This window comes from Branchiostoma floridae, chromosome 5 (assembly GCF_000003815.2).
Source record: "Branchiostoma floridae strain S238N-H82 chromosome 5, Bfl_VNyyK, whole genome shotgun sequence".
NCBI classification, from domain to species: Eukaryota; Metazoa; Chordata; class Leptocardii; order Amphioxiformes; family Branchiostomatidae; genus Branchiostoma; species Branchiostoma floridae.
In genome coordinates this window covers 14,531,012-14,558,868 of record NC_049983.1, presented here as the reverse complement: position 1 = coordinate 14,558,868, position 27,857 = coordinate 14,531,012, and the positions used below count along the sequence as shown (strand labels likewise).

General features: G+C 37.9%; 3 protein-coding genes across 3 annotated transcripts in view; 1 reads left to right on the top strand and 2 right to left on the bottom strand.

The window, feature by feature from the left end:
• The window catches only part of LOC118415544 (dedicator of cytokinesis protein 3-like), a gene marked incomplete in the record, with an annotated part of 60,575 nt that extends 42,063 nt beyond the window's left edge, over positions 1-18,512 (bottom strand). The window contains 19 exon segments of the mRNA XM_035820224.1: positions 516-614; positions 802-926; positions 1,284-1,409; positions 2,260-2,334; positions 3,097-3,185; positions 4,344-4,428; positions 4,625-4,696; positions 4,902-4,962; positions 5,250-5,331; positions 5,567-5,709; positions 6,101-6,136; positions 6,503-6,587; positions 6,919-6,974; positions 7,191-7,283; positions 7,496-7,592; positions 7,863-7,918; positions 10,129-10,169; positions 10,800-10,883; positions 18,357-18,512. Of these exon segments, the coding sequence (XP_035676117.1) occupies positions 516-614; positions 802-926; positions 1,284-1,409; positions 2,260-2,334; positions 3,097-3,185; positions 4,344-4,428; positions 4,625-4,696; positions 4,902-4,962; positions 5,250-5,331; positions 5,567-5,709; positions 6,101-6,136; positions 6,503-6,587; positions 6,919-6,974; positions 7,191-7,283; positions 7,496-7,592; positions 7,863-7,918; positions 10,129-10,169; positions 10,800-10,883; positions 18,357-18,402 (1,551 nt within the window).
• LOC118415551 (zinc finger protein 277-like) lies at positions 18,459-24,461 on the top strand. The gene is made up of 12 exons (XM_035820234.1): positions 18,459-18,592; positions 19,100-19,352; positions 19,737-19,911; positions 20,293-20,384; positions 21,217-21,281; positions 21,418-21,463; positions 21,726-21,858; positions 22,065-22,141; positions 22,546-22,642; positions 22,811-22,853; positions 23,071-23,242; positions 23,555-24,461. Exons 1-12 carry the CDS (start codon positions 18,571-18,573, stop codon positions 23,706-23,708), a joined length of 1,329 nt encoding a protein of 442 aa, XP_035676127.1. The 5' UTR covers positions 18,459-18,570; the 3' UTR covers positions 23,709-24,461.
• On the bottom strand, positions 24,164-27,857 carry LOC118415552 (testis-expressed protein 264-like). The gene is made up of 4 exons (XM_035820236.1): positions 27,553-27,857; positions 26,611-26,832; positions 25,934-26,179; positions 24,164-25,437 (listed from the first exon to the last, which is right to left on the bottom strand). Exons 1-4 carry the CDS (start codon positions 27,814-27,816, stop codon positions 25,351-25,353), a joined length of 819 nt encoding a protein of 272 aa, XP_035676129.1. The 5' UTR covers positions 27,817-27,857; the 3' UTR covers positions 24,164-25,350.

Sequence of the window (27,857 nt, the reverse complement as noted above, 5' to 3'; positions counted from 1 at the left end):
TTTGCTGCAACAGAAAACACAGTTAAACAGTTAGAGAGATGTAAGTCAATTATAGAATTTGAATCCTAGCTATTCAATGTTCTTATAAAAACAAATTCATTAAATTCATAAAGTCACACTTAGACAACCAAAGTACATTAAATTCAGAATCCATCTTACTTGATAGTTACATGTACCTTAGAACAAAAAGCTGTACTTACTTGAGCAATGTCTGAACTCAAACCTTAGATGAGACCCATAAAACTTGTCTATTGGAATGGCAAGCTGAGAAAGACAAACAGAGAAGTCATACACGATATCCAACCATCTATTAAACATGTTTTCTTCACTTATTTAGACTTACATCCTCGTATGCCTTTACCCTGTATCAAAGTAAACCTATACATTGTAATTTACAGGAATGTCTTCATGTAAGAGCAAGTACATATCTTTAAATTTAAACATTGGATCATCATGTCAAACAGATGCCCAATACAACTAGTATTCTTCTTGTACCAACTGTAAAGATAAATTACCTTGATGGTTTCACCCCACCTGGGGTTGTTGTTGTGGTACAGTACATAAGACTGGTACTCTGAAGTGTATGTTTCTCCTTCACCAAGACTTATACATTCCTAAACATAAAGATGCACAGATTTAAGAGATTAAAGAAAACAGTTTTTTGCATATTTTTCTGAACTGGCAATCTGAATCAACTTATCTTTTACTATCCTAAAGTCTGTTTTCTTGCAACGTCACATCACTAAGTGGGTGCCACTGGCCTGATAGTGAAATTTGAGTACATTTTACACCTTGCCTCACCTGTAATACCTCCCCATCCTCCGCTAATACCACCATGGTCACTTCCACGTTCTTCCCTGTCGTCTTCCCTCCCTTCTCAAACTCTGCCCTCTCCAGGGTCACATACAGGTCATTCCTTATATCACCTGAAGAGGAAATAATACATAGTCTTGACAATGTAATAATAACATACATGCCTAGTTGCTCTGTAGCAAACACACATCATACCATTTTGGTCCAACAATGTATCCAAATGAATTTCTTATTTATGGGATACTACAAATCAATATTTGTTTTTGATACAGAATGACATCATTCAACACATTACTAACTCAAAGATTTTACACCATTAATAATGATGATGACCTACTTCTAATGACAAGATGAGGGCAAGTTGAAGCGATTTTCTATCCAGTTTTAGGTCAAGAATTACAAGTTTATCTGAACAACACAGCTGTCCTGCTGAAGACAGAGGAGATGGCTATCTATCCCAGCGTCCTGACCTGGCATTATGACATCAGAGAAGCCCAGTTTTCGCACCAAGGTCATGCCCTTGTTGAAGAGGAAGGCGTTCTCCTGTCGAACTTGAGCCAGGTCTCCGTGCAGCAGACTCATGGACACCACCATTCCTGGGAGCAGAAGGTTTGGCACTCTTTGGGTTGCTAGCCATACATTGTACATTGTAATCAACGAAGTACATAGAAACTCCAAAATGACAAAAAGTGGACAAAGTTTACCAAAATACGTTTCTCTCTCTTAGTCAATGGAGAATAATGTTACCATGATTTCCCATTATTCAATCAATGTACATGTAAACAATTGTATTGTCTTTGTGGAGAACACTAAAACTGAACTTAAGCAAACACCTAAAATATGCTTTGGTGTGTATGTGTGTGTCATATTAAGAATATTGATAGTTGTCTGTCTGAAATGAACAGATAAACAAATATAGCTATAGCACAAGAAAAGCTTACAAAACTCAAAACAAGGGTTGGATATTTGGCCTGAAATGTTCAGCTTTTCACAAAGTATAATTTTTTCTAGGTCATCAAATGGTTTTCAGACATAGATCTCTGAGTGAGAAGTCAGACAAAACCTTTCAATAAATATGCCAATGTCCATGCAACAGTATTATGGCCAAATCTCCACACCTGGGGGCTATTCCATTCTATTAATCCAAGTTGGGGCAAGCTTGAATATCTGATGAACCTCCATTTCAGTAGAAGCCAGTTAATTGCACAGATTTATACAGCACACTTCTGTTTATTGCACAGAATCCCCAAATCCTGTAGTGGTGTGGTGCAGCTGGATAACTTTGCTTTGTTGCACCACCCGAATAATTACACGAAATATGCTGGCAAATGCAACCAAACAGCTTCTACTGTACTCTTGTTTTATGGTAAGATTTCCATAGATATTCCTGCCTGCCCTTGACAGCACATTAACAATGGAACAGCCCAGAGAAATGCAGGCAGTTACCTGTCAGATCCCTACTGGACCTGTTGTTTGCTTGGAGTCCAGCAGGGAGCAGCAGTGGGAAGGAAACAATCGTGTCTGAATACAGTCAGGGTACAGGAGAGAGGGCAGGGGTGTGAGTGAAGGTGGGGAAGATTGGTGAGACCAAGCCTGAGTACCATCCTCTGTAGTGACTGCTGGCTGAATACTTTCCCTTGCTAAAGCATGCAAGACGATTGAGCCAGCGGTCACTATGGAAGATGGTACTCAAGCTAGGTGAGACCGTGCAAGAGAGGGAAAACTAGCCTGATGGTCAAACCAATACTAATTCTGTTCTCTGATAAAAACAAAAAGAGATCTGAATGTTGCAATGATAAAGTTTGGTCTGACAGAGACCAAGTTATGTAAATCACAGCCTGGAAAATGTGTACAGAAAAATATAAAAATTGCCTTTTCAATGCCTTCCCAACTTTTCAATTAATTGTTCATTTATGAAAACATCTGACAACAGCAGTGGCATTCAGCAAAATGCCATTTATGTCAAATCAACCTTATTTAAGTTCTAAATATTTTGTAACAGAATCTCAACAAATTAAGAAAACCTTAAGATGAAGATAAGATGTGCTAGAGAGGGAAAAGTTTGTTATAAAGCAATGTGTAGACTCTACTAGACATGTGCATTTAGATCAAACATCATTTTTGACAGGATTGGACCTATCATATCACAAACAGCTCACTGATCAACAAGTCATATGCAGTTACAAAATATGATTTTTTCATTTGTATTCATTTTTTTGTTGCCAGCAGATTACACTGACAAACTGTGACCTTACAGAGTGTCACAAACAAGATAAGACCTACCATAGCCTGACCCCTGCAGGTTGACCTTGCCCAGCTGCTTCCTGATGATGTTTTCATGGAGCTGCCACATCTCATTCTCATTGCTACAGCTGATAAGGAAACATGGAGGAGAATATGCTGACAACTACAAAACATGGAAACTGAGCTAGCATAAAGGAGGAAACACTGAAAATTGGCAATGGCCAACCATCCATCAGCACAAATTAAATACTGTGAATCTTTGAATCCACACGGTGGTTTCAATTTAGTGTTTTCACGGTGATATCTTCAGTGCAAAATTATGACTCCATGAAGACACATTTAAGTCAACTTTAAAACACAGCAAAAATCTCCTTTTGTCTCTTATCTGGAAATTACATCACTGTAAAAAATAAATGAATTTACAGTAGTGGCATGCACATGTCCATTAAAATTCTAGCTGCATCTTTGTTCGATTTAATTGTGTACATTGTAGCATTGCTGCTGCAACAATCCCTCATAAAATTCACATTAGCAAATCTTGCATCAACACTGAAGTGCAGACTAGCACAGATATAAACATAAGGTAAAAGATCTAAAGGACAAATAAGTTGAATACTTCTTATTGACAAATGAATGCTGTATCTGGTAAACTGTGACATAGGTTGTGATTGTGAATGGTTAGTGGTGCTGATTGTTTTTGCTGTGTTCCACCTTTGGTTACTACAGGAAGTGCACAATGCACCACTTGTTTCTGTCAAGGCCAACATGATCAAATGGCTCTTCCTTCCAAAACACAATAGGCTCACTTTCAAAACAGTCTGTGAAGAGGAATACATTTACTTTTCACATCAACTGTATCATGCAATGAAAATAGCTATTTAGTGAGCAGAGGTTCATGGTTGTGAATAAATGACCAAAATATCTTTAAAGGTTATATCTTGGACCCTAAAACAAACATAATCCTGATCAGGAAAAGAACCTGGCACAAGTTGACCTTGACCTAACAGTTGGGTACCTGTAGTGTTCAACATTACAAATTATCCTCCCTGATACTCTGCTAGTCCTGCAGACATGGCAAGACAGGGTTGAGACTTCAATAAAAATGATTCAAAGCAATGGTAGCCACTGAAATACTGCTTACTGGTTCAACAAATTGGATTCAAATATTGTATGAATATGTATGTATATCCATGTAAATTGGATTCACCATTTATATCAACTATTATACTGATGTTAACTAAAGTCTGGCAACAGTTTGCACAAATGAAGTATCATGTCTGTCCCACCTGTACACCTTCATAAGAAACTCCTTATCTTCCTGTCCTTCTGATTGGTCAGACTGAGCCACCAGCACCTCCTGTATACTCAACACTGGACAAACAGAACAAATGGGATGAGAATTCATTCAAGTCTTTATGTTTATCATTTAGGATAAGTTTGAAAACTTCATTAGATTCTAGCAAATTGCAGTTCTCCTCATTGCACACTTCATGGTATTTGAACTTAAAGTATACTGTATCCTATAATGTATTTATTGTTTGTTGTTATTTGAAAGTTGCTATGTCACCTGCACATCCATAAGGTCTTCTGTACTGTAGAGAAGGTTTCTTGGACTCTCCTGAAGAGTAAACCATCTTGCCTATGGAGCAAAATAAATCAGAACTCAGCCTACAGCAGGCAACATATCTAATATAGACATTTAAACCTGAACTGTGCTTTATAACAGGGTCTAACAAATATTATCTGTTCTAATCAATTACAATATAAAAGACAAGATGAAAGTGTTTGCTTGGTAGAACTTTGGTAGAAATATAACGCCGTAAAACATCTGACATTTTTCTCACCTATTCTGAAGATGTGTGCTACCATGTACAGTTCTCTAGCAAGGTCTTGGTTCCCTAAGTCCTGCAATGATAGACAATATTTGTACAGAGTCACATTTTTAATAGCAACATGTTCACAATTTCAGTACGCACACAAATGGTAAGTATGGCAACTTTACTTTGGCTGCAATATATTTTGGCTGAAACTACTTGAGTTCCAGAATGATACTAGATAAAACTATAAAATACAGTAAATGACAGGTAGGAAATTCAGAACAAATCCAGTAATTTCTCTCCGGTGAGAATCAGAGATTAAGAAACATGGATACTACTTCTACACTGGCAAATAATGCAACTATGCACACTTACAATGAAGAAGGCTGATAAACCATGCAGCTTTTCCACATTTACTGGCAGTCCATTTTTGGTCAGCTTCACATGAAACCTCTCACTGAAAAGTGACAATCATAACATGAAGTACGGGCCATGATACAGAAACATATGCTGTAAGTTTACTCTATTCTTCAATACCAATATTGCCCAGTCAACACGAATCAAAAATGAAGCAATCAAACTTGCTGTCCAACAATAAATTCTATATACATGTACTTGTGAACTTGCAAAGCAAAAGTCTAACATATGGGTTCATAAAAAGTCAGGCATGCCAAAAAAAAGAGGTGTCCTACCTGATGAACTTGTTCTCACTGGCATCATACAGGGAGAAGAAGATGTCCGTGTCCTCCCCAACACTACAGGCAAAGTTCTTTAAGATGAAGTATAAATGATGAGACAGGACCTTCTTCTTGGACTTCCTGACTGTACCCCGACTCTGTAGGGACAGACAGCAGATGTAAACAGGAATATCAACATTGCAATATGATGTCCCACCAAATCAGCTGATTGGAGCAAGATGTACAATGTAGCATGCAAAAGTAACAGGTAGAATTTAGCTGCTTAGCATTCAAATGTTCCTGAAATAATTGGATTATCCGACCGAAAAAATGTATTTTCACTTCTTGGCAGGAATAGGAAGGAAAGTAGCAGGAAGTAAATTTGAAGAGAAAAACTGACAAATTTTTCATATTCATTTCTCTGTGGAATATCTTTATGAAAATGATGGCAAAAGTTCTATAAGGAGAATTTCCACCTTTTGAATTCCTCCCTATTCAGCCAGTAAATGTTTCTTAGATTTAACTTAAAGGAAATAGGGGAGCACTCACTGAAGAATTCTGTGTATCTTGCTGGCTCCTAAGATGCTGCAAGTGGTAAGAGAGAATGAGCAGCTCAGAAAGCACACAGTGTTGCAGGTATCAAGTCACCAAGTGTTCGTATTCAAGCAGTGAGAATTATACAGTGGGAATTATACGAAGTCTCAGAACAGCCACACAATGTTAGCTCAAACATTTAAAGTCTATCATACAGATGAAAAATACAAAGTTTTACCTTATATTTTATACAATGAGGGCTGTTTAGAAGACATCCAACATTGCCTTTTGTTCTTGTAGGATTATTTTCTTCAGATAGGTTGACATGATAAATTCTGTATGTTCTTATTCTTCACAATGAACACTTTGACTGTAGATATAGTTGTCTGCATGTAAACTGCAGTAGATAGTACAAACCACTTGATAGAGCTGAACTGCACTGGTTCTGTCCACATCCACAACTTCCCCATCTATCCTTGGTACAAGGTCCAGGCCAAGTTTCCTATACACAGTTAGGGAAGGTCACAGTTCAGTCATCTAAAGTTTATCAAACTTGGAGGAAAGGTGAGTTTTTTAAGCATGAAGCTTTACACGATAATGCATGTATGCCTCAGTACCATGTAAGTGACACTTTTTCTTTGTGAGATTTGTTCTGATAAAACCTATAACTACCAAACTGAAAGTATCAGCTCATCCTATCCAATTAGAAAGTTCATCTAGTACAAATCCATTCAAGAAAAAGAAACCATCAAGATGGTAAAGATATCAAGATACTTAAGATAGCCTTCTTAAAGAAGCTTACAGATGATTGGTATGACAGTTCCTTCCCTTACCTGTTCCCCCAGTCAATCTTTGATGTAATTCTCAGCTTGAGTTCCCTGATTTGGTCCTGCAGAGAAAAGAAATATGTAGATGATCTTCTTATACTGAAAGAGGGAATGATGTCAACAGCACAGATGGAAATCAAGATAACTTTGTAAGGTTCTTAGAACAGTGTATCATCAGATAAACCTTGTTCAAAGCTTTAATCAAGACATTCATCACACTAACACATAGTTCATAACTGAACTGAACACATAGAAAAGCCATGTTATCAAGGGGTTACCTGTGTGAGTGTGCCCGACATAAGCTGCCTCCTCATCTGGATCAGCTCTAACATCAGCTTCTTGACTGTGTGGAACAGCTGGCTCTGATGCTCCTGTACACAATGGGTATAGCAAAGGACAGCACAGCAGAGGATGAGGAAAGATCTTGAGATACATTATAGACGACAGAAGATAAGGCAGAAGCAGATGTTTCCTGATCCCCAAAAGCAAAGAGAATTTACATCACAAACAAAGCAATCTTCATATTACTTTGCAGAGGACAAAACTTATGTGACAAAACTATGCTAAAGACTGCATTTCTTACCACATAAAGTCTCTTCCACATTTGTCCCCATTCCCTGAGAACTGATGTCACCTCCAGCACAGTGGGGTTCTCCACAGGACTGACTGTTTCATATTGCCTTAAATTAAGACAAACACAAAGGTTTCTGCAATATGTTCTGAAAGAGAGCCTCAGAGGAACTTACATGTATCACTTTTTCTTCATATTAGTCAATGTTTTTCTTCACTTACTTAAGCCTTTACTTGTTACTATCATAATCATTTTTCGAAAAAATAATTACAACATTACGTCAATCTATAATGAAAACAAAAATATGCCTGAATAACTAACTATTTTAGTTCTGTATATATAACAAAAAATTGTTTCACTTTGTACAATAGATTCTTACCCTATATTTTCCACTTTGGCCTCTTTCAGGTGGACATAGGATGCTGGAAAAACACCCTGAAGGGTAAAATATGAATGGTTTTAATACTTCTCTAGCAATATTAATGTAGGAAAAATAACCATATGTGATGAAAGTATTGATAAATTTGTTTTGACAATTCTAAAACTACAACCATATGCGACACAAAGTATTGTACAAATTTGCCTCTCATTTCACTTGACTTGTAAACGTTACCACTATCTCAATGGGATATAGAGACTGAGGCAGACTTGACAAAGAAGCCATGACCTGAACCAATTATACAAGACCATAAATAAAGGAGATGAAAGTGTGTGCTTGTTTTTCAGTTCACCCCTTCATGGATCAAAGCCCCCTTCCTCCCCACATACACACTACCCAAGACCACTGTTACCACACAACAAGTCATTCTACATTCAGTGTACGTGACTGGAACTACCCCAGGTCATGGCCGAGGTTTCTATGATAAACAGTACTTTTTTGAAACACCGTGTTCACAAAAGGCAGGATATGTGGACATGGGGAGTTTTGGCAACTTGTCCGAAAATGTGGACATAAACATTCAGTCCCTTTCAAAGGGATAATCCACTTAATATGTCAGGGAGGGATAATAAGAACATGTCTGATTTGAGATATATAGAGGAGATGTATATGAGAATTGTAATGGGTATTTGGAAACATACTACAGAAGAAAATCAAGTCCTTTCTATTGCAGCGTGCATAGTTTAGCAATTAGAAACATGGACCACAAGGATCCCAGATTGAATCCCACTTACGTCGCTAACCCGACATACATACCCTGTAGTACACAGTGCTTTGAACAGGACGTTAAGCTGTGGTCCTCTGTTCATTATACGTCTCAGAAAGAGCTAAGGGGTTTTCCAAGGTACACTGAACCTGTAAATACTGTACATAACATGTGTCTTCTCTGTAAAGACATGTGGGAAATTAATTTTTCTGTGCGATTAACAGTATCTGGTTTGAGACCACTTTCACTTTTCTATCTAAAATCTTGTTTTTTCAGGAGTAGATGGCAGGTATTTCAGGCCTTCACTTCAGTATGACAAATTTGTCCCACTTAACATTAATCCATATTCAAATCAGACAAAGACAGGACAATGCCAAGTCTCCCTTGGTACATACACTTCAGGAAGCCCTTTATCCATACCAACATGCTGTTACCATGGCAATGGACCATTCATGCGTTTGACATTCCAAAGCAAGCTGATTGTTTTCTGAACACCAGAATTTCTTAGTAACACTACAGTAACTGCTTTTCCTTTCCTTTCGAGAAGTCATTATGTAACTTAGAAGAAATAAAAATAGGTAAGTATTCTTTACAAATGGAAGAACATCTAATACATCAAGGTCCCTGAAGACTTCTTACATAAAAAGTAATGGGCTAATCTGTCTTGGCAGCCGTCCGATCGTGAGGAACAAATTCTTTTGGGTTTGTGCAGTGGCCTGTAAGGTCCACTCCTTTGATGTCCAACATTATAGTCTTCCACTACATGGAGCAAGATCTCACAGATTACAATATAGGGAGGCACTCTGTGTCAGAAAATTGGATATCAACGCTTGTTAATGAAGAGATGACCTACTTTTTAAAGTGCCAGCTGAACTTCACTTGACAGGTTCTTTTAATCACTTTTTATTTTAGAAACAAAATTCTTGTTTGTAATTGCAGCTTTAATACAAACATAAATTTTCATGTCAAACTGGGTATTGTGAAAGAATCCTCAAGATTGGATAACTTGGAACGCATTAAAGAGGACGTGAGGACTTGTAAGTTGTAACTATGGAGATGAGTTCAGTGTATCCAGTGATGACAACTACATGTAATATATCACTAGTCTACTACATGTACTATGTTTTGATAGACACCAATCCAACTGTCATCATATAATCTAGAACAACAAATTCAAGGCACAGCAAGACTTCAAATATCAGTATGGTTGTGCTTTTGCCAAGTGGGAATACCGCCAATGTGCTTTACTGTGTTATCTAGTTCTCAACACATGGGCTTACAATATTAACTGGGACATGTCATATTTCTTTGCTTTGAGTGCAAATTAACGATATGGGCTTCCTGAAACATGTATTCAGCTACCACTACCAGGAGTGATATCATGTAAACCTTGTAGCCATAAATGCTGATACTAATGTGAGAAGATGTTCAGAAATCATTTAATGTATGTACATGTAGATAAACATCTACTAAAGCTGATTTGGTGCTTCAGTCCCTCACCTTCTTCTCCTTGTTCCTCAAAGAAAAGCCTCTGTACCATCCTGTGGAAAGACATAACAATTCAAGAGCAAAGAATACACTATGCACAAACACACCTTTACTAGTGACAACTAGAGTTCCATAACCTCAAACCTCATGCCAAATGATGACGAATCCAGACTGGGACAGATCCAGGCTATGACAGTCCCAGCCTAGATCCATCCCCATCTTTAGACACAATCTTACTGTATGGTACAGACATTTTTTTCATCGCAGAAATAAAATGAATTAAATTTGAGTTTGAGTTTGAGTTTATTTAGATCCACAATTAGCCTCATAAGAGGCTATTCTACCTGTGGTCTACACATTCATATTTACAAATCTTTCTCCAACTTCATTTGTCCATATCACTTTGTCACACAACAAAATTTAGTTTTACTTCCAAAGATGCAAAAGATTTCAGTTAAGTTCATTTCTGTTAATATAAAGATTTGAAAAAAGAATCTAACATACAGGCAAGTTACGTAATCAGGTAATAATGATGATGTAATATCTTGCAATTATTGCATAACAAGCACATGTTTTCTCATAGAACACATACTTTATTTATTGTCAACATAAGGTCAGGAATGCCAGGTAGGGATTTATAAACAGTTCTTTCAAACATATGAGAAAGAACCATAAACTCATACCTGCACATTCTTCTAAAATCTGCACAGTCTCTCCAATCTGTAGATCTACCCCACATGGAAACTTGCTCACATAGTTGTCTATGGCTGGAGAACAAAAACAAATATGTTAGTCATACATACATATGATTTTATCAATATCAAACATTCTATCCAATTTCATATCTTCTATTTGTATACCTTCTCAACTATGTTACTGAAATTTTTCTCTAAATTCTGTATTTCTCCTTTTTTTTAAATAAAGGATTTAATTAGCAATCTTGTGTGCAACAGGAGTGAACAGCAGTAATTGCATGCTATGGCATTGATCAGGCTGAAGTGGTTTTCCATTTGGTCCGCTCTTTTACATGAATAACACCTCACAGTTCACATTGATATGACTACCTGTGATTACTTATAATATTCTGTCTGGATTCTGAAAAGGAGAACCACAAATCAATATCAAATCAAATTCTACCCTTGGTAATGTTTTATTAATCAAATCATGATCGATCTTGGCTACCATAGCTGGATGAGTGCAACTCCGTGTAGTGACCATAAATTTCTGCTAAGTAAATATATATTTCTGCTAAGTAACGATGAATTTCTGCTAAGTGACCATGAATTTCTTCTAAGTAACAATGAATTTCTGCTAAGTAACAATGAATTTCTGCTAAGTAACAATGAATTTCTGCTAAGTAACAATGAATTTCTGCTAAGTAACAATGAATTTCTGCCAAGTGACCATGGATTTCTGCTAAGTGACCATGAACATGACATTGCCCTAGGTGTGTGATTTGTGAAGGGACTTCACTTGTGCTAAATACATGTACAAAATCCTTTCCTCCTAATCTCAAAACAAAACATATAAGATTTTCTTCTCCTTTCTTTGGGCTCAAACAAACTGAAGACAAGCCCTACACCTTCTCCCTTGAATTGAAAGCCAACTGTTGCAGTGTTTGTTTCCAACCTTCAGCAACAAACAGGTCCTGACTATGAATAGTATGATGTTTGAACAGTACAGAAGGAACCATATGGGGGTCAGACAGCACCTGTGAAAATGTCGGGCAAAGTTGACAACTTTTATTTTAGCTCAAAGTTGACCAACAGAATGTTGACCTGGTGTATGCAACTGTAAAACAACAACTACCTTTTGTATACCCAATGATGAAATTTTTCAGTGAAAAAATATTGAAAACATGTTTTATCACCAAACGTAAATGGACAAAACCAGAAATTGGATTAGAAATATACTGTCTCCATAAGATCTAATTTCCTGTGGTGAATGGAGATGATGGTAGATTATACTGAAGCCAGACAATCAGCCCTGAGGCAAGGACATTCACGTTCAGTAATCACATTACAGTTTTTACTGGGACCAACTAGACCACATGCACAATGCTTGCAGTGGCATATAATCAATGAGACAGGTTCAAAGTCAAGAAAAAAGCCAGACGTTTCCTCAATATTTGTAGATGAACTTGTTTGACCTGCATCGTTGGAAGGGTCGGCACTAGGTTACATCCAATCACTAAGTGGATGACAAGCCCAGCATTTTCTAAATTTGAACTGGATGGGTGTGGTACATGTAATAATACCAGCATTGGGCAAGCCAACTGGCAGTGGTACAATTAATGTACATGCACATTATGCATTTTCTAGACAAATGACAACTTCAAGTTCAAAGCATATCCTATTTAATAAAATTCTACAAACCTGCCAGAAATATGGGATTTATCTTTATTTGTTTAGCGGCATATGGAGGGTGACTTGTGCTGTGGCCTCTCAAATGGTGAGCCAATAGTAATTACCAAGTAGATGTTTGAAGATATTTTGTAATGCAAAAACCATTTCCAACCAAGACCCGTAGCATATAATTATAAGATGATATCACAAACATATCTGATGACACTTCTCTTAGACAAAAACACAGCATGTAATCTGAATAGGTCTACCTAATCATCAGTTTGTCATGTAGACTTTATAATGGTATTCAGTTTCCTGTTTGTGTGTCTCACAGGAACACCTACCTAATCAACTGGAACATCTCAGGTCACATCACATACCAACTGGCTACTACACAGTGTAAAACTGGACAACATTCACTCCTAAACATTCTTCAGAAAAATAGGTCACAACTCTAAATATAACATTTGTATTTTGTACTATATATACTTTGGTACTGTACAGGAGAGGAAAGTAACCTCCTTGGTTGAGAGGAAGTCCAACAGAAGAACATTTCTCACTCTGGTGACACATGTTCTCACGCCTATGTGCTAATCACAAAGGATGGCCTGTGTCACAGAATGGATGGGTACTACATGAGGTGGACATAATTAAAGTGATTAGACCTGGAGGGAGGGGAGCTAAGGATTTTACATCATAATTGAGCGCCACCATTTTACAGGACTACATTGATTTGAAGAACATTGCTGAACACTGCACATGCTAAATATGCATACATCCTTGATAATCTTTTTTTGTTTGAAAAGGCTATCTAATCCTTCTAAAAAATCATATAGGTATTCAATGATCATGATAAATAATTACAACAAGTACCTAATCAACATTGCACCAGGAATCTGTCATTGTAAATTGTAAAAAGATGTTAGTATAGTTTTCATGGTACATGTAATTGTTTAAAACCTAATGTTCCTAATGGGGGCTCCTGGAGCATCATCATTACTTAGGCTCTACTGAAATACACTGTTTATGTAAATTGATACCCACCACTTGACCTCCTGGCACTGTTGCCTGGCAACAATGTCCATCCTGATAGGTCTTTATGGTCAAGACCTACCACATAGGGTTTATATAGGCATTGGACAAATAGGAGAAATTTGAAAACAAAAGTTTATACCTAAAGAGAAAAAGCATTTCCTCTGCTATGTGTACATACAAGGACCAATATCTTGCGGAATATGAATATACTCTGGAAGAATTATCTTCTTGTCCTTCTTTACGTAAACCACTTTATATTAAAAGCAGTCCTCAGCATAATGACTAAATGGCTTTGCAACTTAATAAAAATTCAACAAAATAAACTTCATGTGGTAAAAAAAAAACATATCAGGACAGCAGTTTTCTATTTTCAAACCTATTAGAGAAGAGTACTACTGTAACACAACAAAATTGCTCCCAAATACGTGGACCATACATGTACACAGCTGTGCTATAGGGGCACTGCGTTTGTTGACTATCATATCTGTAACAGGGCAGAGGTATGGGCCCAAGTACCTTCCAGAGATGCCATGCACTTTCACTACAAACAACATGGGTCATGCCACTGTGGAAGGGGGCTTCATCCAATTTTTGCATCTTTAGAATGGGTCTAGAAATCATGTACACAATTCACAATCATGTACACAATAACATATGTATACAATGAATATGTTGATCTGTTTCAACAGTTTCATTGTATTTCACTTTAGTTTATGTATTAGACATAAACTTTGAGATGAACCATTCCTATTTTGAAATAATGGTGGCAAAATACTGACAATGCAGACCTAGTGAACTTTGGATGATTGTGTCTGAATATCAAATATATATAATCTATCTATGATGACAAAGCTGTGGAAGATGTCGACTTGGCAATGTTAGAAGTTACCTAGTAGTAGTACTTATCTATATGATGTGCCAGACTCACAAGGAACACCAGCACTGCTAAGATAAGAAGGTTAAGTCATGAAGGCCACAATACTAGCAACATCTGTTTTCAGCTTAAACTAATAACATTATCAAATCTAACTGACAACACTGAAAATGGGTCAAACCAACCTTCACAAAGGCTGGCGTAATAGGGACACAGTTATTAGAGGACATAAACATGGAACTACAGGGACCCTACGTTTGGTTCAAATCATATAATTACAGAGTAGAGTGTGTTGGCATGTCTATAGCTATTTGCAGGAAATTACTGAGACTGTTGACACAAGTCAACAATAAAGAGATATAAAGCTGTAAAGCATGCTCTTTAATTTTTTTCATCATTGAAAAAAAATTGTCAAAAACAAGTTGCTATCCCAAAACACTGCAACGTCTTAAAATAACTTCTAATTCTCATATGCTAACTTGCCTTCTTTTACGGTTAATTACCAATATTAGAAGTCATTGAAAAATAAGAATACAGATGCTACAAATAGTACAATCATCCACATTTTGATCCATGTATCTTCTGTAAAGAATGGTATGATAAACTCTCCTGGGGAATATAGAGAAAAAACAGAATTGTAGGAATATTCCAAGCAGTCTGTAAAAAGAATGATGACTGTACTGCTTTGTTCCACACCAACAGTGCCAGCAGCAACAGCCATGACCCCTGAAATTACTGTCATTTCTCCCTCACTAACCTATCATCAGGCAGGGTGGGAGGGGGGCACCAGTTCTACCAGTACCAGTGATGGTAACTTGATGTTGATGGATTGTTTGTTGTTTACTCCTAGTGTTTCAGACAAATCCCCAGCCTTATCACCAGATGCCATTAGCGGAATGCTGCATGCCAAATGGGGTCGACTGAGATTTGCAGGAAAACACACCAGGGAAAACTGCAAATGTCACGTTACCGATTACATGTCAGCATAAAATCTGTGATAAAGTCATCAAACAACATGCAACCTTCTCATTTTATCCTTCTTGCATCATAGCTGAATTGATATCTGAATATCAGATGAAGCACATTCTAAGACATGTCATATAAAATATCACAGGTGCTTTTTATGATAAGATTGGGATGGGATACATGACCACCATCTGTGTTTTCACATTTTTCTAGCAACCACATATATCTGACTATTTAAGCAGAAAATAGCACTATACAATTTGCACATTCTTATCAGGTCATGCCAGTTGTTCCTCTAATACCGGTATGCTAAAAGGTAGAACAGCAGACAGCCAATAGGAGAAGATGAGGAAGTATATCCAACAATAAATAAAAACCAGGAAACAGGTTAATGTAGATTTACCACCACAAAATTGATGAATTGTAGTAATACTACAGAGGATACTGCTATATTTTGGCCAAGGACTTAGTTCCATAAAAATAGGGTAATCAGTCCCACAGGAATAACATCTAGCATTGGAGAATTTTTGCCCTAGATTTTCACAGAGTATTTGAACACAATAAGATTACAATTTCAATCTCAACTGCTTTGGAGGAAACTTCTGATATTTCTATTGCATCTCACTTATTTGCACATGTACTTCAAAATTATGGTATCTTGATTTAACATATGCCGTAATACATTATAGCAACACTATCTACAAGAATAACAGGCATACAATAATGTGATGAGACAAAAATATAAACATATAGGATGAAATATAAATTAAACTAAATGCCTCCCAAATCTGTTCCTATATTTTAGAATAAAGGTGGGTGATTATATGTAATCAATTGCCACATGAAAATCTGTCTTCTCTGTTGATAAAGCATATAGAATTCTATAAATATTATATTCATTCTCTGAATCATCCAGCTCTCTATCTAGGATTTTAGATCAAAATGAATCATGATTCTATTTTTTTCAAGTTTCAGCTTGCAATTTAACTTTCCTTTTTTATAAGCAAATCTCACATAATCTCCTTGGAATAAGAGAATAAAACTAAACCCCTTTCTATCTAATTATTGCATTGTGATTAATTTGAACATACAAAGCCCACCCCCAATCTGTCTGTAAGCAATCAGGCTTGCAGGTGAACCTAATGAAAAATTGATTGACACTACAGCAGGTGCAAATTGATTGTGTCCCAAAGGTGTGGCCTGGGTGGTCATTTCTGGGTGTTTGTCCCTTTCTGATTGCATGATGCTGCCACCATAAAACACACTGATAACAACAGTTCAATCATCTGGCTGCTCTAATTATTTTGGAGCAGATGTCTGGCAGGAAAAAGGCAAATCTAAGACCATACACATGTATATGTATACATTGCAGCTTGTCCTACTTTGCAACCTGTACAGACCACCTGTTCTTTGGACTTTCAAACGTGTGCATTGTTCTTGGAAAATGGCAGACTAAACAGGTACAAACTTGTTCTAGCAGTTCAATATTTAAACAAAGATTAAAGATACTAGGACAGTAAGGGTTTTGTAAGAAAGAAATATAATGTAGTAGTTCCAATTTGAAGAGGAAATTATGTCTGCTATAGAGAAAGCGAAGACGTCAACCATGAGTGATAGCCCATGTGATATATTTACATTGTACAAAGAAGATGCAGCAATGGCACCTCTTTTGTGTATTCAGATAACCCGTTACTAGTATATCCTGTTTACGGATATGACTGAGTAGACATATATTCTTCTGGCAGCTCCTCATAATGCAGAAGGATATTGCAAACAGTGGAGTTCCCCAGACAGGTGGTGATTGAAGAGATAGTGCAAATTACATACAGCTAATGACCATAATTTAGATAAAAACAAGTTGGTAATTAGTGCCATGTGCCAACATTGTTGTGTAAATAAATACTCAGATGCAAATGTCTTTCCTGCAAATGTTAGGAATTTTCTTCTCTAAATGAGCAACCAATGTACTAATCTGTGCATTTAGTCACACATCATATATCACACTGTAGCTGTGGTTAAGTTATATAAATCTATCAAATAGATGGTAAAAGTCAGAGGTATCATCCCGGCAAACAATGGTCTTCTTTTTAACAACAGAAAAGTATGAAACACAATATAATTCAATCAAATCTTTCTTAATCTAAAGGAGAAATTGGGAAAATGACAGTTCTTTTTTCAAGCAGTCAGATTATACATTATATTTATCTATAGTATTTCCCGTTTATTTGTTCAACTAGTGGTAAACTTATGTTTGTCCCCAATGTGATTAGACCACCTGCTGAAAAAGTCACATCACTTTCGTTGACAAAATATCAGCCTTACAATGTATTCATAGAGTGTTTCAGTAACAACACTTTGAACTTGGCTATTCTGGGCTGAACAAATGAGTAGTAGAATTCCTTTGGAGTGCAGAAACGCTGTCCATAGGAACAATGGTGCATTATGACATCTGGCATTTTGTAAACATGCATATCAATACATATCAACAGGGGGCGTGCTCTGCGACCGGGGAGAAGTGGATCAAATTTGACCACTTCCTCCGGCTCCAAATTCTTCAGTAAACAGCGGACAAGAAGAGTACAGAAGCACCCGTTAGCTCGTGTATGTGCACGATCGATGGGGAAGTATTTTGATACAGGCAGATGTGGTACGATAGCGTCAAACCTCCGCCAGCGCCTGAGGCCACAGCCCCGCATAGCCCCTGACGATCTCACGTATCCTCAACAAAATAGCGGGATCCGTGTGGCCCACCCACCCGTTTATGAATAACTGTTGTTTAGAAAACGCAGCTGGGTAGGCGTGCAAGCAAAACTTGTGTCATTCTAGATGCTTTGTAAATGCTCTACAATCACCAGGAAGTTTTCATTAAGGAGGAATAGTCAGTAAAGAGAAATTTTGCAACAATGAATCATTTCCCCTCGCCACACGAACCGTCAGCCGGGTCGGGCCGTGCCAAGCGCACGGATTCATCCCACAGAAAACATGCCATCAAATTCCAACAAACAACAAGTTCTACTCACCAACTCCGTACTTAGTGTGCGGAGGAGTGGGGCTCCAAGTAGCCATCGCTTTACACCTCAGATCTGACCAGAATTCCAATGAAACGGTGCATAATTTTATATAATCATCCCGGGCGAAATTGTATCGAATGAACTTTGACTGGCAGCCATGTTGTTTTGGTCACGTGACAGGTGGACGAGTTCATTACGTAAACAGGGGGAACTTTAAACCAACATGGCGCAGTCCAGTGGAGAAGGTGTGTGAATCTGAAGAGATTTGTTTCCATATTTTCTTTTACTGCAGAGATTAGGGCAGTATATCAAACACACTAGAGAGCTGCCACTAGAGACGTATGAGAACTGTTTTGTAGCAAGATTATAACAACTGTACATGTAACGTTACATATGCAGATCTTGAACTGGGAAAAGTTTTTGTGGGAGGGGGGCATAAATTTACTTTCACTTGCCTTGTTGTTATTTACTTTGTATAAAAGCTTAGCTGTTGTATTGTCAACATTCACCCAGCTATGCAGAAAATTGTTCTACTCATAACTACAGTCATTTGATTTCTCCAATCTCAAACTCGTTCTTAAGTTTATAAAGGCCATTCATGGTCTTGATCAAACTGTTTAATGGTCATGCAAAGGGAAAGTCATGAATAAGAAAGATTTATTTAGCCAGGATATGCACATTGATTTTGATAAATCATCTTGAGTCGCGTAAGCCTGTCCAGTTTCTCATACATCCCTGTACATTTGTTTCAGGTCTGTCAGGAGACAAACCCAACTGTATACTGGAGCCTCTCACCCTTCCAGAGCACCAGGAAACTCCCAGCTCTCCACACAACACCACAGATCATGCAGCAGCTGCTGGTGCTGACTCAGACAGGCTGTGCTGCTTGTTGTGTGACCAGACTTTTCAAGACTCTGACGTGGACAGAGACATGTTCTTGGCACACTTACTGGTAGAACATAAGCTAGTCATCGCAGATGTGAAGCTCATAGCTGACCTGAAAAGGTACTTTTATAACTGGCTTTGTATGAGCAAGGAGATTTAACCCTCCTTGGTATAGATTAAGTTTTAATCTCAACAGTTGTCATTAAATTCTCAGATTGACGCTATCATGGGTTGGCTTTGGATTGTGCCCATATGAGGGGGGTGGGGTCGTGACAATTTTTAAAATCCCTGAAAACCCAACAAATTCCTGCCTATAGGCATGATATCAGCTTTCTTGAAGTTACTTCTAAAGGATTTAGAATGTCCATTATATAGAATTAAAATGTCATGCCATCACTCCTGATGTATCCCATTAAGTCACCAAAAAACATGCCAAACTGAGAGTTAGGAACATCACCTGTTGATATAATGTCAAACTGCAGCTGAATGAACTACATTTTTCAGATATGCCCAGCACTGGACGGAGAGACTTCATGACAAGCCATTGACAGAGTTCTGCAGTGTGATCAGAACCAACACCCACCCCACAGATAAAGCTCCCAGTGAGGACTTCTACCTGCTGTGTGATGTTCTACCTGAAGACAAGGAACTTCGGGAGGAACTGCAGAGGGGCAGGCTGGTAAGCGATTCTTCCCTGTTACCTTAATCATACATTGTTATAAGTTATTCAACTTTATCTAATTGTAAATGCTTTTATAAGTAAGATATGGACTAGTACACTGTTATGTAATGCTTTATCCCAAAATCCGGTTTAGTGTCCGTTGTTCCTCGTCTTACAAGGGTTGGATGTTGTGGGATGGAATAATGTGTATGATTAGAATCGTACATTTAAGAGGGCCATGTCTCTACTGTATGCTGACTAATGGATTGATTTGTTTTGGACATCAACAATGGATGTTAAACCAGATAGAGAGAGAGAGAGAGAGATTGGCTTTTGGGGGTATTTTTCTTTCATGTGAAGTTGTCTGCCATTGCCTCTGTTTGTATTACTTTCACACAGGAGCAGATATTAACCCAGCAGCACAAAGAAAGGACTGACACTAACTTTTCCAGGGCCTGTCTTTTCTGTAAGATGCACTTCCAAGGCAATAGGCAAGTATTGATGCATCAGGGGTTGACTAATTTTTAGCCTGTATGTTACAGTCAATATAAAGTACAAGTCTTTAATGTACATGTGATATGAGATTTAGACAGAAAAAAATTGTACTAGTATTTGTTATAAGGCCACAGTAAGTAAATTTTATGGATGACATCAGCGCGCACATTAATTTTCGCCTGATTTCAGAAAGAAAAAAAAATTTTCTTCTGCAGGGATGGTCAACATGACGTATCATGAAGTATCAAAATAAGCAAATATATAGTGTTGTAGCCTAATAATTGTACGTGTAGAAGTGACACTTGCGAGGTACCCAGGACTGTAGTTGTGGTTGTAAAAGTGACACGAATATGGAAGCTATGAGTGTGGTTACCAACTTTGTTTGTGATGCCAGTCTACCACACTAGTGTCACTTTTACCACACCAGTTCATCTCTTGAATACAGGAATGAATGCCTTGTCCCTTTAATTCTTTTTACAACAGTCATCACAACTTTATGGTGCCTATGTTGACAATATAGCCATCTTGTTTTTTTTCACCCATCTTGTTTTTTTTCGCCCTATTGCACTATTTTTGCAGTCTGCAGAGGATGTCATCCATAAAATTTACTTGCTGTGGCCTAACTATTACATTCATAACAATTCAATGTTGGCCTTCACATGCTGTGAAAGGCTTGTATGGTTTGTTGTGCTTACATATGAAAACAAATAAACAAATGAATGGCAACTTTGGCCTTGCCACATGTAGATTCATACTGACTTAGTAAGTCAAAAGGAAATATTTTCAAAAGTTTCTTTGTAATGAAATGGTGACTGCTTTGTTTTACAGGTGTGAAATTTTCAACCACATGACCTTTGACCATGGGTTTAATGTGGGACAGCCAGATAACTTAGGTTTGTTCATCTCTTCTGCTTCCTAATCAACTGTTAATTTTTAACAAGCATACCAAATTAGGAGATTATGGTGATTTATCCAGTCTAATATTCATTCTTTATTGTTCTCAGTTTTATTCTGTTATGTTGCTTACAGTGTATGCCAATGAATTCCTGGATATACTACAAGAAAAACTAGATGGGTAAGTTACTGAACTACATTTTGTAATAACTTAATTTATCGCGTCAATACATAGCAAGACTGTTCTACCATATCAAATACTGCTATTACACTTGTATAGATTGTGGTCCAACATTTACAGATAGACGCAATCAGAAGAGATGAGCTGTTGGAAAAATAACTTATAACTTTGAAAATAAGCTATGTCATTCACAGAACAATTGAACACAAAATTGTAAGATTCCACATAGATGTTTTCATGCATTGCCATTTTTCCCCAACAGGCTACAATGTCTTTTTTGTGAAAAGACATTTAAGGATAGGCCAACTTTGAAGGACCACATGAGGAAGAAACTACATAAGAAGATTAACCCCAAGAACACAGCATACGACAAATTCTATGTTATCAACTACCTAGTGAGTATGTGTGTTCTGTTGACTCTCAGTTCTGGAACACAGTTCTACTGACAAATAGTCCAGAGAGTTTTTGCAAAGATTCCATTATGTTATTCGTTAAGCCAGTCCATATTACTGCAACATATTTGATTTCAATTATCATATCAGATGCTATTCTGAAAGAAAACTAGATGATGCAATCAATTTGTTTATTCCTTCCTGGACAGGAGCTGGGGAAGAACTGGGAGTCTATCCAGGCAGAGGATGACACTGATGTGGTCAGTGTGGACACAGACAAGGAGGAGTACGTCATTGTCATACCAGTAACATGAGTAGATCTTCCAATCAGTTTTTATACAATACACACTTTGATGGTAGACCAGTTTTGAAGCAAAACCCAGATGAACTAGGTAAATCTGATGTCAGCAGACATATTCATAGTAGTGATATAATGGAAAGAAGCAGAGCCTCTGCCTTAGAAAGAGTACTTCTTCTGTTTGGGTTGCTGGCCTCTATACACTTCCATGATGGTAATACACGTCACAGCCTATGCGTGAATGGTGTTCAGCACCAGGGACAGGTGTGTTGCCTGTATGTGGATGGTGTTCAGCACCAGGGCCAGGTATGTTTACCTGTGTGTGGATGGTGTTCAGCTTTTTAATATGCCATTGGCTGCAAATGTGTGATTGTTACTTGTTCCTTCCCCAGGGAGTGGGGAGACTGGGAGGAGGAGGGTGCTCAGGCTGTGTGCCTGTTCTGTGACTTCTCAGCAGAGTCAATAGACAAGCTAACAGAACACATGATGGTATAGTATGGCTTTATTAACAAAGGTTGTTGATACAATGTAACGTTAGTATCCTATGTTGTAGAACCTGTTCTCATATTGCTGATTTGCATTTTATTGGAAAGTGAATCTCAAACATTTCTGCACTCAACATTTCCTGACACATTCTTGTGTATCTGTATATTCCAGGATGTCCATTCCTTTGATTTCCACAATGTGAAAGAGTCTTTAGGTAAGTATAATTTGAGTCCTATACATTTTACCCAGTACAGATATGATGATGATGAGATATGACAGAACCATCTAACCCACCTGGGTCTGTCCATTGTTTTTGCTGATATTAACTCATGGATACTTGTAGAGATCTATGGTACCCCTGTTAAAGTATCTATAGAATGTGTGTGGTACATCTAATATCATCTTAAATGTCTCTGACCATTGCCTCCCAGAGTTGACGTTCTACCAGCGGATAAAACTAGTGAACTACATCCGGCGCCAGGTGCACCAGTGCATCTGTGTTCACTGTCAGGAGAGATTCCCCTCTAGGGCGGCCATGTTAGATCACATGACCTCCCAGGATCACACAGACCTTCCTGACAAGTCTGTGTGGGATCAGCCACAGTAAGTACATTATTTCATCCTTTCTTATATGATATAATGTAATAAATGTCAAAGATGATATTTCGTTAGATGGAAGTATTGGTCATTTTGAACATAACTTGTCATGGTGAACCATCAAATGAGGACTAAAACTTGTAGTTTGGTCACAGTTTGACAATTCTCTCTAGACTACTTTGTCTTTGGTTTTCCTACATTGGAACAACTGCATTTTGACTGAAACTAAGCTGCGCAAATCATATCTACACATTTGCTTGCCTTTTGTTGATTCGTTTGTATGTTTCCACTAACTATTATCTCAACTTCTGTCATCAGGTACTTCTTCCCCACCTATGAGAATGACACCCTTCTGTGTAACCTAGAGGACAAGGAATCTGACAATGGTTGCCATGGTGATGGCATTGTTGTTGCAGAGGAGTTACCCGTGCCTGAGGAGGGAAGTGTGTTAAGAGACATTTTGCGATCCTAGTTGTGCACTAAGTTTGACCAAGCCTTGGTTTGACTCAATGAAGAACCAGTCTGTGACTGACATTGTTGTTCCAAAAATGGCTAACATATGAGTGTGGCAATCAGCAATATAGCTTTGGAAGCTTTAAAGTTGCAAGAGTTGTGCTTAATGTCAAGTGCAATCTGTGGTTAGATAAATCCGTAATGTTGCATAGTTAATCTGATTATTGTCACAACACAGATAAGGCAATCATAACATAGGGGTCTCTTTGCTAGTGATGATGATGAATATCCACTCTTGATAAAACACTTTTAGACACTGGACACCTTTGAATGATATAACATTGCAATGGACTGCTCAGTAGTATTTTGTGTTTGTTTCTTCTTTAGTATTAGCCACACTAATCAATTGTTACGCAGTTGATACAGCAAAGAAAGGCTTGCACTTATTGACACAAGGGAGGAAAAGTGAGCTGCTATTTTTCAATAAGCTTTTTATTCAATGTAAGACATAATCTATCATCAACAAAGATAAATATGTAACTCATTAATATCAATGCCTATCTAAGAATATAGCAAAAAAATATCATTAACAAGTTCAATTGTTAGCAACATAAATATGTTGGCATACAACTGACACATTGAATGTGTTCAACAGTTTTGGAATGTTACTAGTATGTGTTAAACAGCATGTTTCAGAACAAGTCACAAGCTATAAGTAGAGATCTGTATTTCCACATGTACATGTATTCTGAGTTAAATTTCTGGACTTATATATTTAACTCTAAGAAAATGTTTCTCTTCATCAGCTTAACCTCTTGTGTAGATGCTTCTGTGCACTTGAAGTTGTGTAAAAGAGTTACAAAGTTAAAATGTTTACAGACACATTTACACAACATACATCAAGGAGGTATTCAAAGGAATGAGGTAGTATTCAACTTTGTGGAAAGTAGTGTTTTTCACTTCCTTGGTGGTCCCAATAACAATGCAATACCATTACCATATGATGTCACTCTCTCATTACACATCTTCCCTTTCTTCTTGTTGTAAAGAGTTGTATCTAAAATGTTTGCTTGGAAGAACAAATATATTGCAAAATACCTAAAAAAGGGTTTTCACAAATGACCTCTCTCCTTTTAGAAGCAACAAACCAAAGCAACAATTCATGGACTTGTGACATCTCTTCTTTATGGACAATTACAACATGAACTTTGAAGTTACTGGTGCACATATTTTGAAGAGAAGTTGTGCACTTGTACAAACTACCATGGTTGACACCTGAATATATACAATGTATACTAAATGTATATGATGATACTAAATGTTGTAGGCTTTGGATGGAATGCCCTTTTGAGAGTGTCCGAAGACAACACCGGTATTTGCACTAGTCAGTTCTCAGTATATATCACTTTCCTCCAATATCTAAAAGAAGTCTAGAAAATGAAAATTACTAGGCTGAATAACATTGCATGAACATAACAGGATCAGCAATGGTGTAGACCATCTGTCAACATCAACATACAGAAGACTATCTTCTCTCTCTTACACATTTTTGTACACATTTATTGCTGGGAGTGCCATTGTTTCCCACTATGACAAGACAAACTACCATGTCCAACATCCTTGCACAGAAATCCTTCAGTTTCTGATGATGGCTTTTCAGGTCACTCCTTCAAATCGTCTTCCACCTCCAGCTCTTCAAATGATGATTCCCCCGACCCTTCTCCTTTGCCCATCTCTTCACGAATTTCCTGTCAGGAGATCAACAAATTGTGTGGGAACTTTGTATAGTCCATTAGCTAACATACATTTTTAAGGACATGTAGCTAGTCTTACCATAAAAATAACATCATACAAATTACAGAAGAAGTTATTACAGCTATTTACAAACAACTGCTGTATATCCATTGACAGATGTCGAGACTCGACATCCGTCAATGGATATACAGCAGTTGTTTGTAAATGGCTGTAAGGACTCGAGACTTATACCAGTCAAATCTTCACTACCTACTCTGTGAATACAGTCAAAAAGAAACACATCATCACTAAATGTGATCGGCTGATATGCAAGGAAATCAGATACTACATGTATATGTACTTTTATAGAAAAAGTGAAATCAAGCATTTTCTCTACTATGCTGTGGTGTGGCCCGCCAAAACAATTTCATCATTATTTTGGATGTGTTTTCTGGGCTAAGTCCTCCCTTATCTCCTGTCTTATATAATGTTTTTTTTATAACTATCTACCTGAGTGCTGAAATCCCTGGAGTCCAGAGTGGTGTTATAAGACGTGTCTCCTGACATGTAGGAGGTTTCCCCCTCCTCATCACTCTGACTGTCCTCAGGACTGGTGGTCTCTGCCAGGGACAGGGTGGGAGAGCCGCTCCTGACCTCGGGCACGTAGAACTGGATCTGCTTGGCCAGCGGAGCCATGTAGTGGATGTAGTTTTCATCGTAGATCTCCAGACATGGGTGTGCACACAGGTGGTGTTCCTAAGGAATGAGACAAGATGTGTGGTAAATTATTACAAAAAATGTAGCATGAAACTTCATCTGAGATGGTAAGTTACTTTGTGGAAAAGATAAACTGTCCTTGAAACTTGACAATAATACTTTCCAACAACCTTTGACCCATTGCTGTCACATATGCCAAGTGATGTGTACAGAGAGAATAAGAACGGTGATTCAATTCAAACTTCCAATGACGCCAATTATATTTGTTGAGTTGGAGAGTACTGTTACCTTTTCCATAAGATGAAGTCATGTTTTTTTTTACTAGTACCTCCCTGATGACGTTTAATTCAAATCTAACCTGAGGTAAAGATCTCAGATGAAAAGAGCATATCTACCACACTACATTAATTCAAGCTAAACCTTAAAAAGTATCCAGTTGAATCAAAAATACTACCTGCACATAACCTTACCTTGATGTAAGCAGCAAGACATGGGTAAACCCTGCCAGTAGCTATGAGAATGGAGACGTGGTTGGCGAAGGGGAACTGAGTCTTGACAGCATGAGTGACAGCAGGGAACCTGAAGGATGTGTAGCCTTCAGCGGCCATCTTGTCCATCAGCTCCTTGTCTGGAGCCTCCCTCCCCTCGCTGATGATACAGCCAACAATGTAGCGGCACTGCTCAGCTTCCACCTGATAAAGACACCACATTCATAACTACCAGTAATGCATAGTAACCCATATACCTGGGAACAAAGTTGAGAACAGAAAAACTTCCATTTTTATTATTCTACTTAATCATTCTTGCTCAGGAAATTGAATCTAAAAAAAGGCTAATTTTACAGGACTATCCTTGGGTTTAGGGTTGACAGAATCAAGATGATGAGGTGTTATTGCCAAGATTATCATAGGAATATACTGCTAATGGTGCCCAAAGTTCTTATTAACAGGATCATTTTGTAAACAGCTCCAACCATAATTTTTTATTGACAGGAACAGCCTGTCAATAGTGCAAAAAAATCTATCAACAGGAACAGCCTATCAGGAGCAGTCATGTCAACAGTGTAAAAAAGAAATCTTTGTCAATAGCACCTGAACCTTGAATGACAGGAACGTCATGTCAACAGTGTAAAAAAATCTTGTTGACAGGAACATCCTGCCAGAGGCATCGGCCAACAAATTTTTAGTACATTCGATTTTAGTTAAATGCTATCTATTACGTACCACCCGGGTCCTTTGTCCAGCTATAATTTTTGCAGCATCATAATTTGCCCCCCCCCCCCTCCCATAACACATCCAACACACACAGATACATACACACACATCAGCTCTGTGTGACTTGATGCGCAGGGGTTATGTGGAAAAGGATAACCCGTTATACATATCATCACCAAAAAACGATGCCATTCCAACCTGTTTGGGATCATCATAATAAACCCCAAATGTCCTGTTGGTCGGGGCGAGTTCTATGGTGTCCGTGAAGAAATCGCCGGCGTCTTTGTACGGCCCCTGCCGGAACTTGTACATGATCGTGACGTTCTGGATGGGGGGCGTTCCCGCACGGACATCTACCGTGTGGAAAAGTCCACATTGCACGAGAAAGAAGAACACTGTGAACGCTAAGAGCACTAAAAGTGCGATAATCGCGATCACAATCATCGTCTCTTCGTCCGCCATCTTGGTTGCCGAGGTCCTGGGTCACTGATTGACCTTTGTAT

What these genes read in the sequence shown, in the direction of transcription:
- LOC118415551 (XM_035820234.1), top strand. Translation starts at nt 18,571, where the DNA reads ATGGCGCAGTCCAGTGGAGAAG. An exon ending in CTCATAGCTGACCTGAAAAG is followed by an intron (nt 19,353 to 19,736) that starts GTACTTTTATAA and finishes TACATTTTTCAG; the next exon opens with ATATGCCCAGCACTGGACGG. An exon ending in TCTATGTTATCAACTACCTA is followed by an intron (nt 21,859 to 22,064) that starts GTGAGTATGTGT and finishes CTTCCTGGACAG; the next exon opens with GAGCTGGGGAAGAACTGGGA.
- LOC118415552 (XM_035820236.1), bottom strand. Translation starts at nt 27,816, where the DNA reads ATGGCGGACGAAGAGACGATGATTGTGATCGCGATTATCGCACTTTTA. An exon ending in GTCTTGCTGCTTACATCAAG is followed by an intron (nt 26,180 to 26,610) that starts GTAAGGTTATGT and finishes CTCATTCCTTAG; the next exon opens with GAACACCACCTGTGTGCACA. An exon ending in CCAGGGATTTCAGCACTCAG is followed by an intron (nt 25,438 to 25,933) that starts GTAGATAGTTAT and finishes ATCTCCTGACAG; the next exon opens with GAAATTCGTGAAGAGATGGG.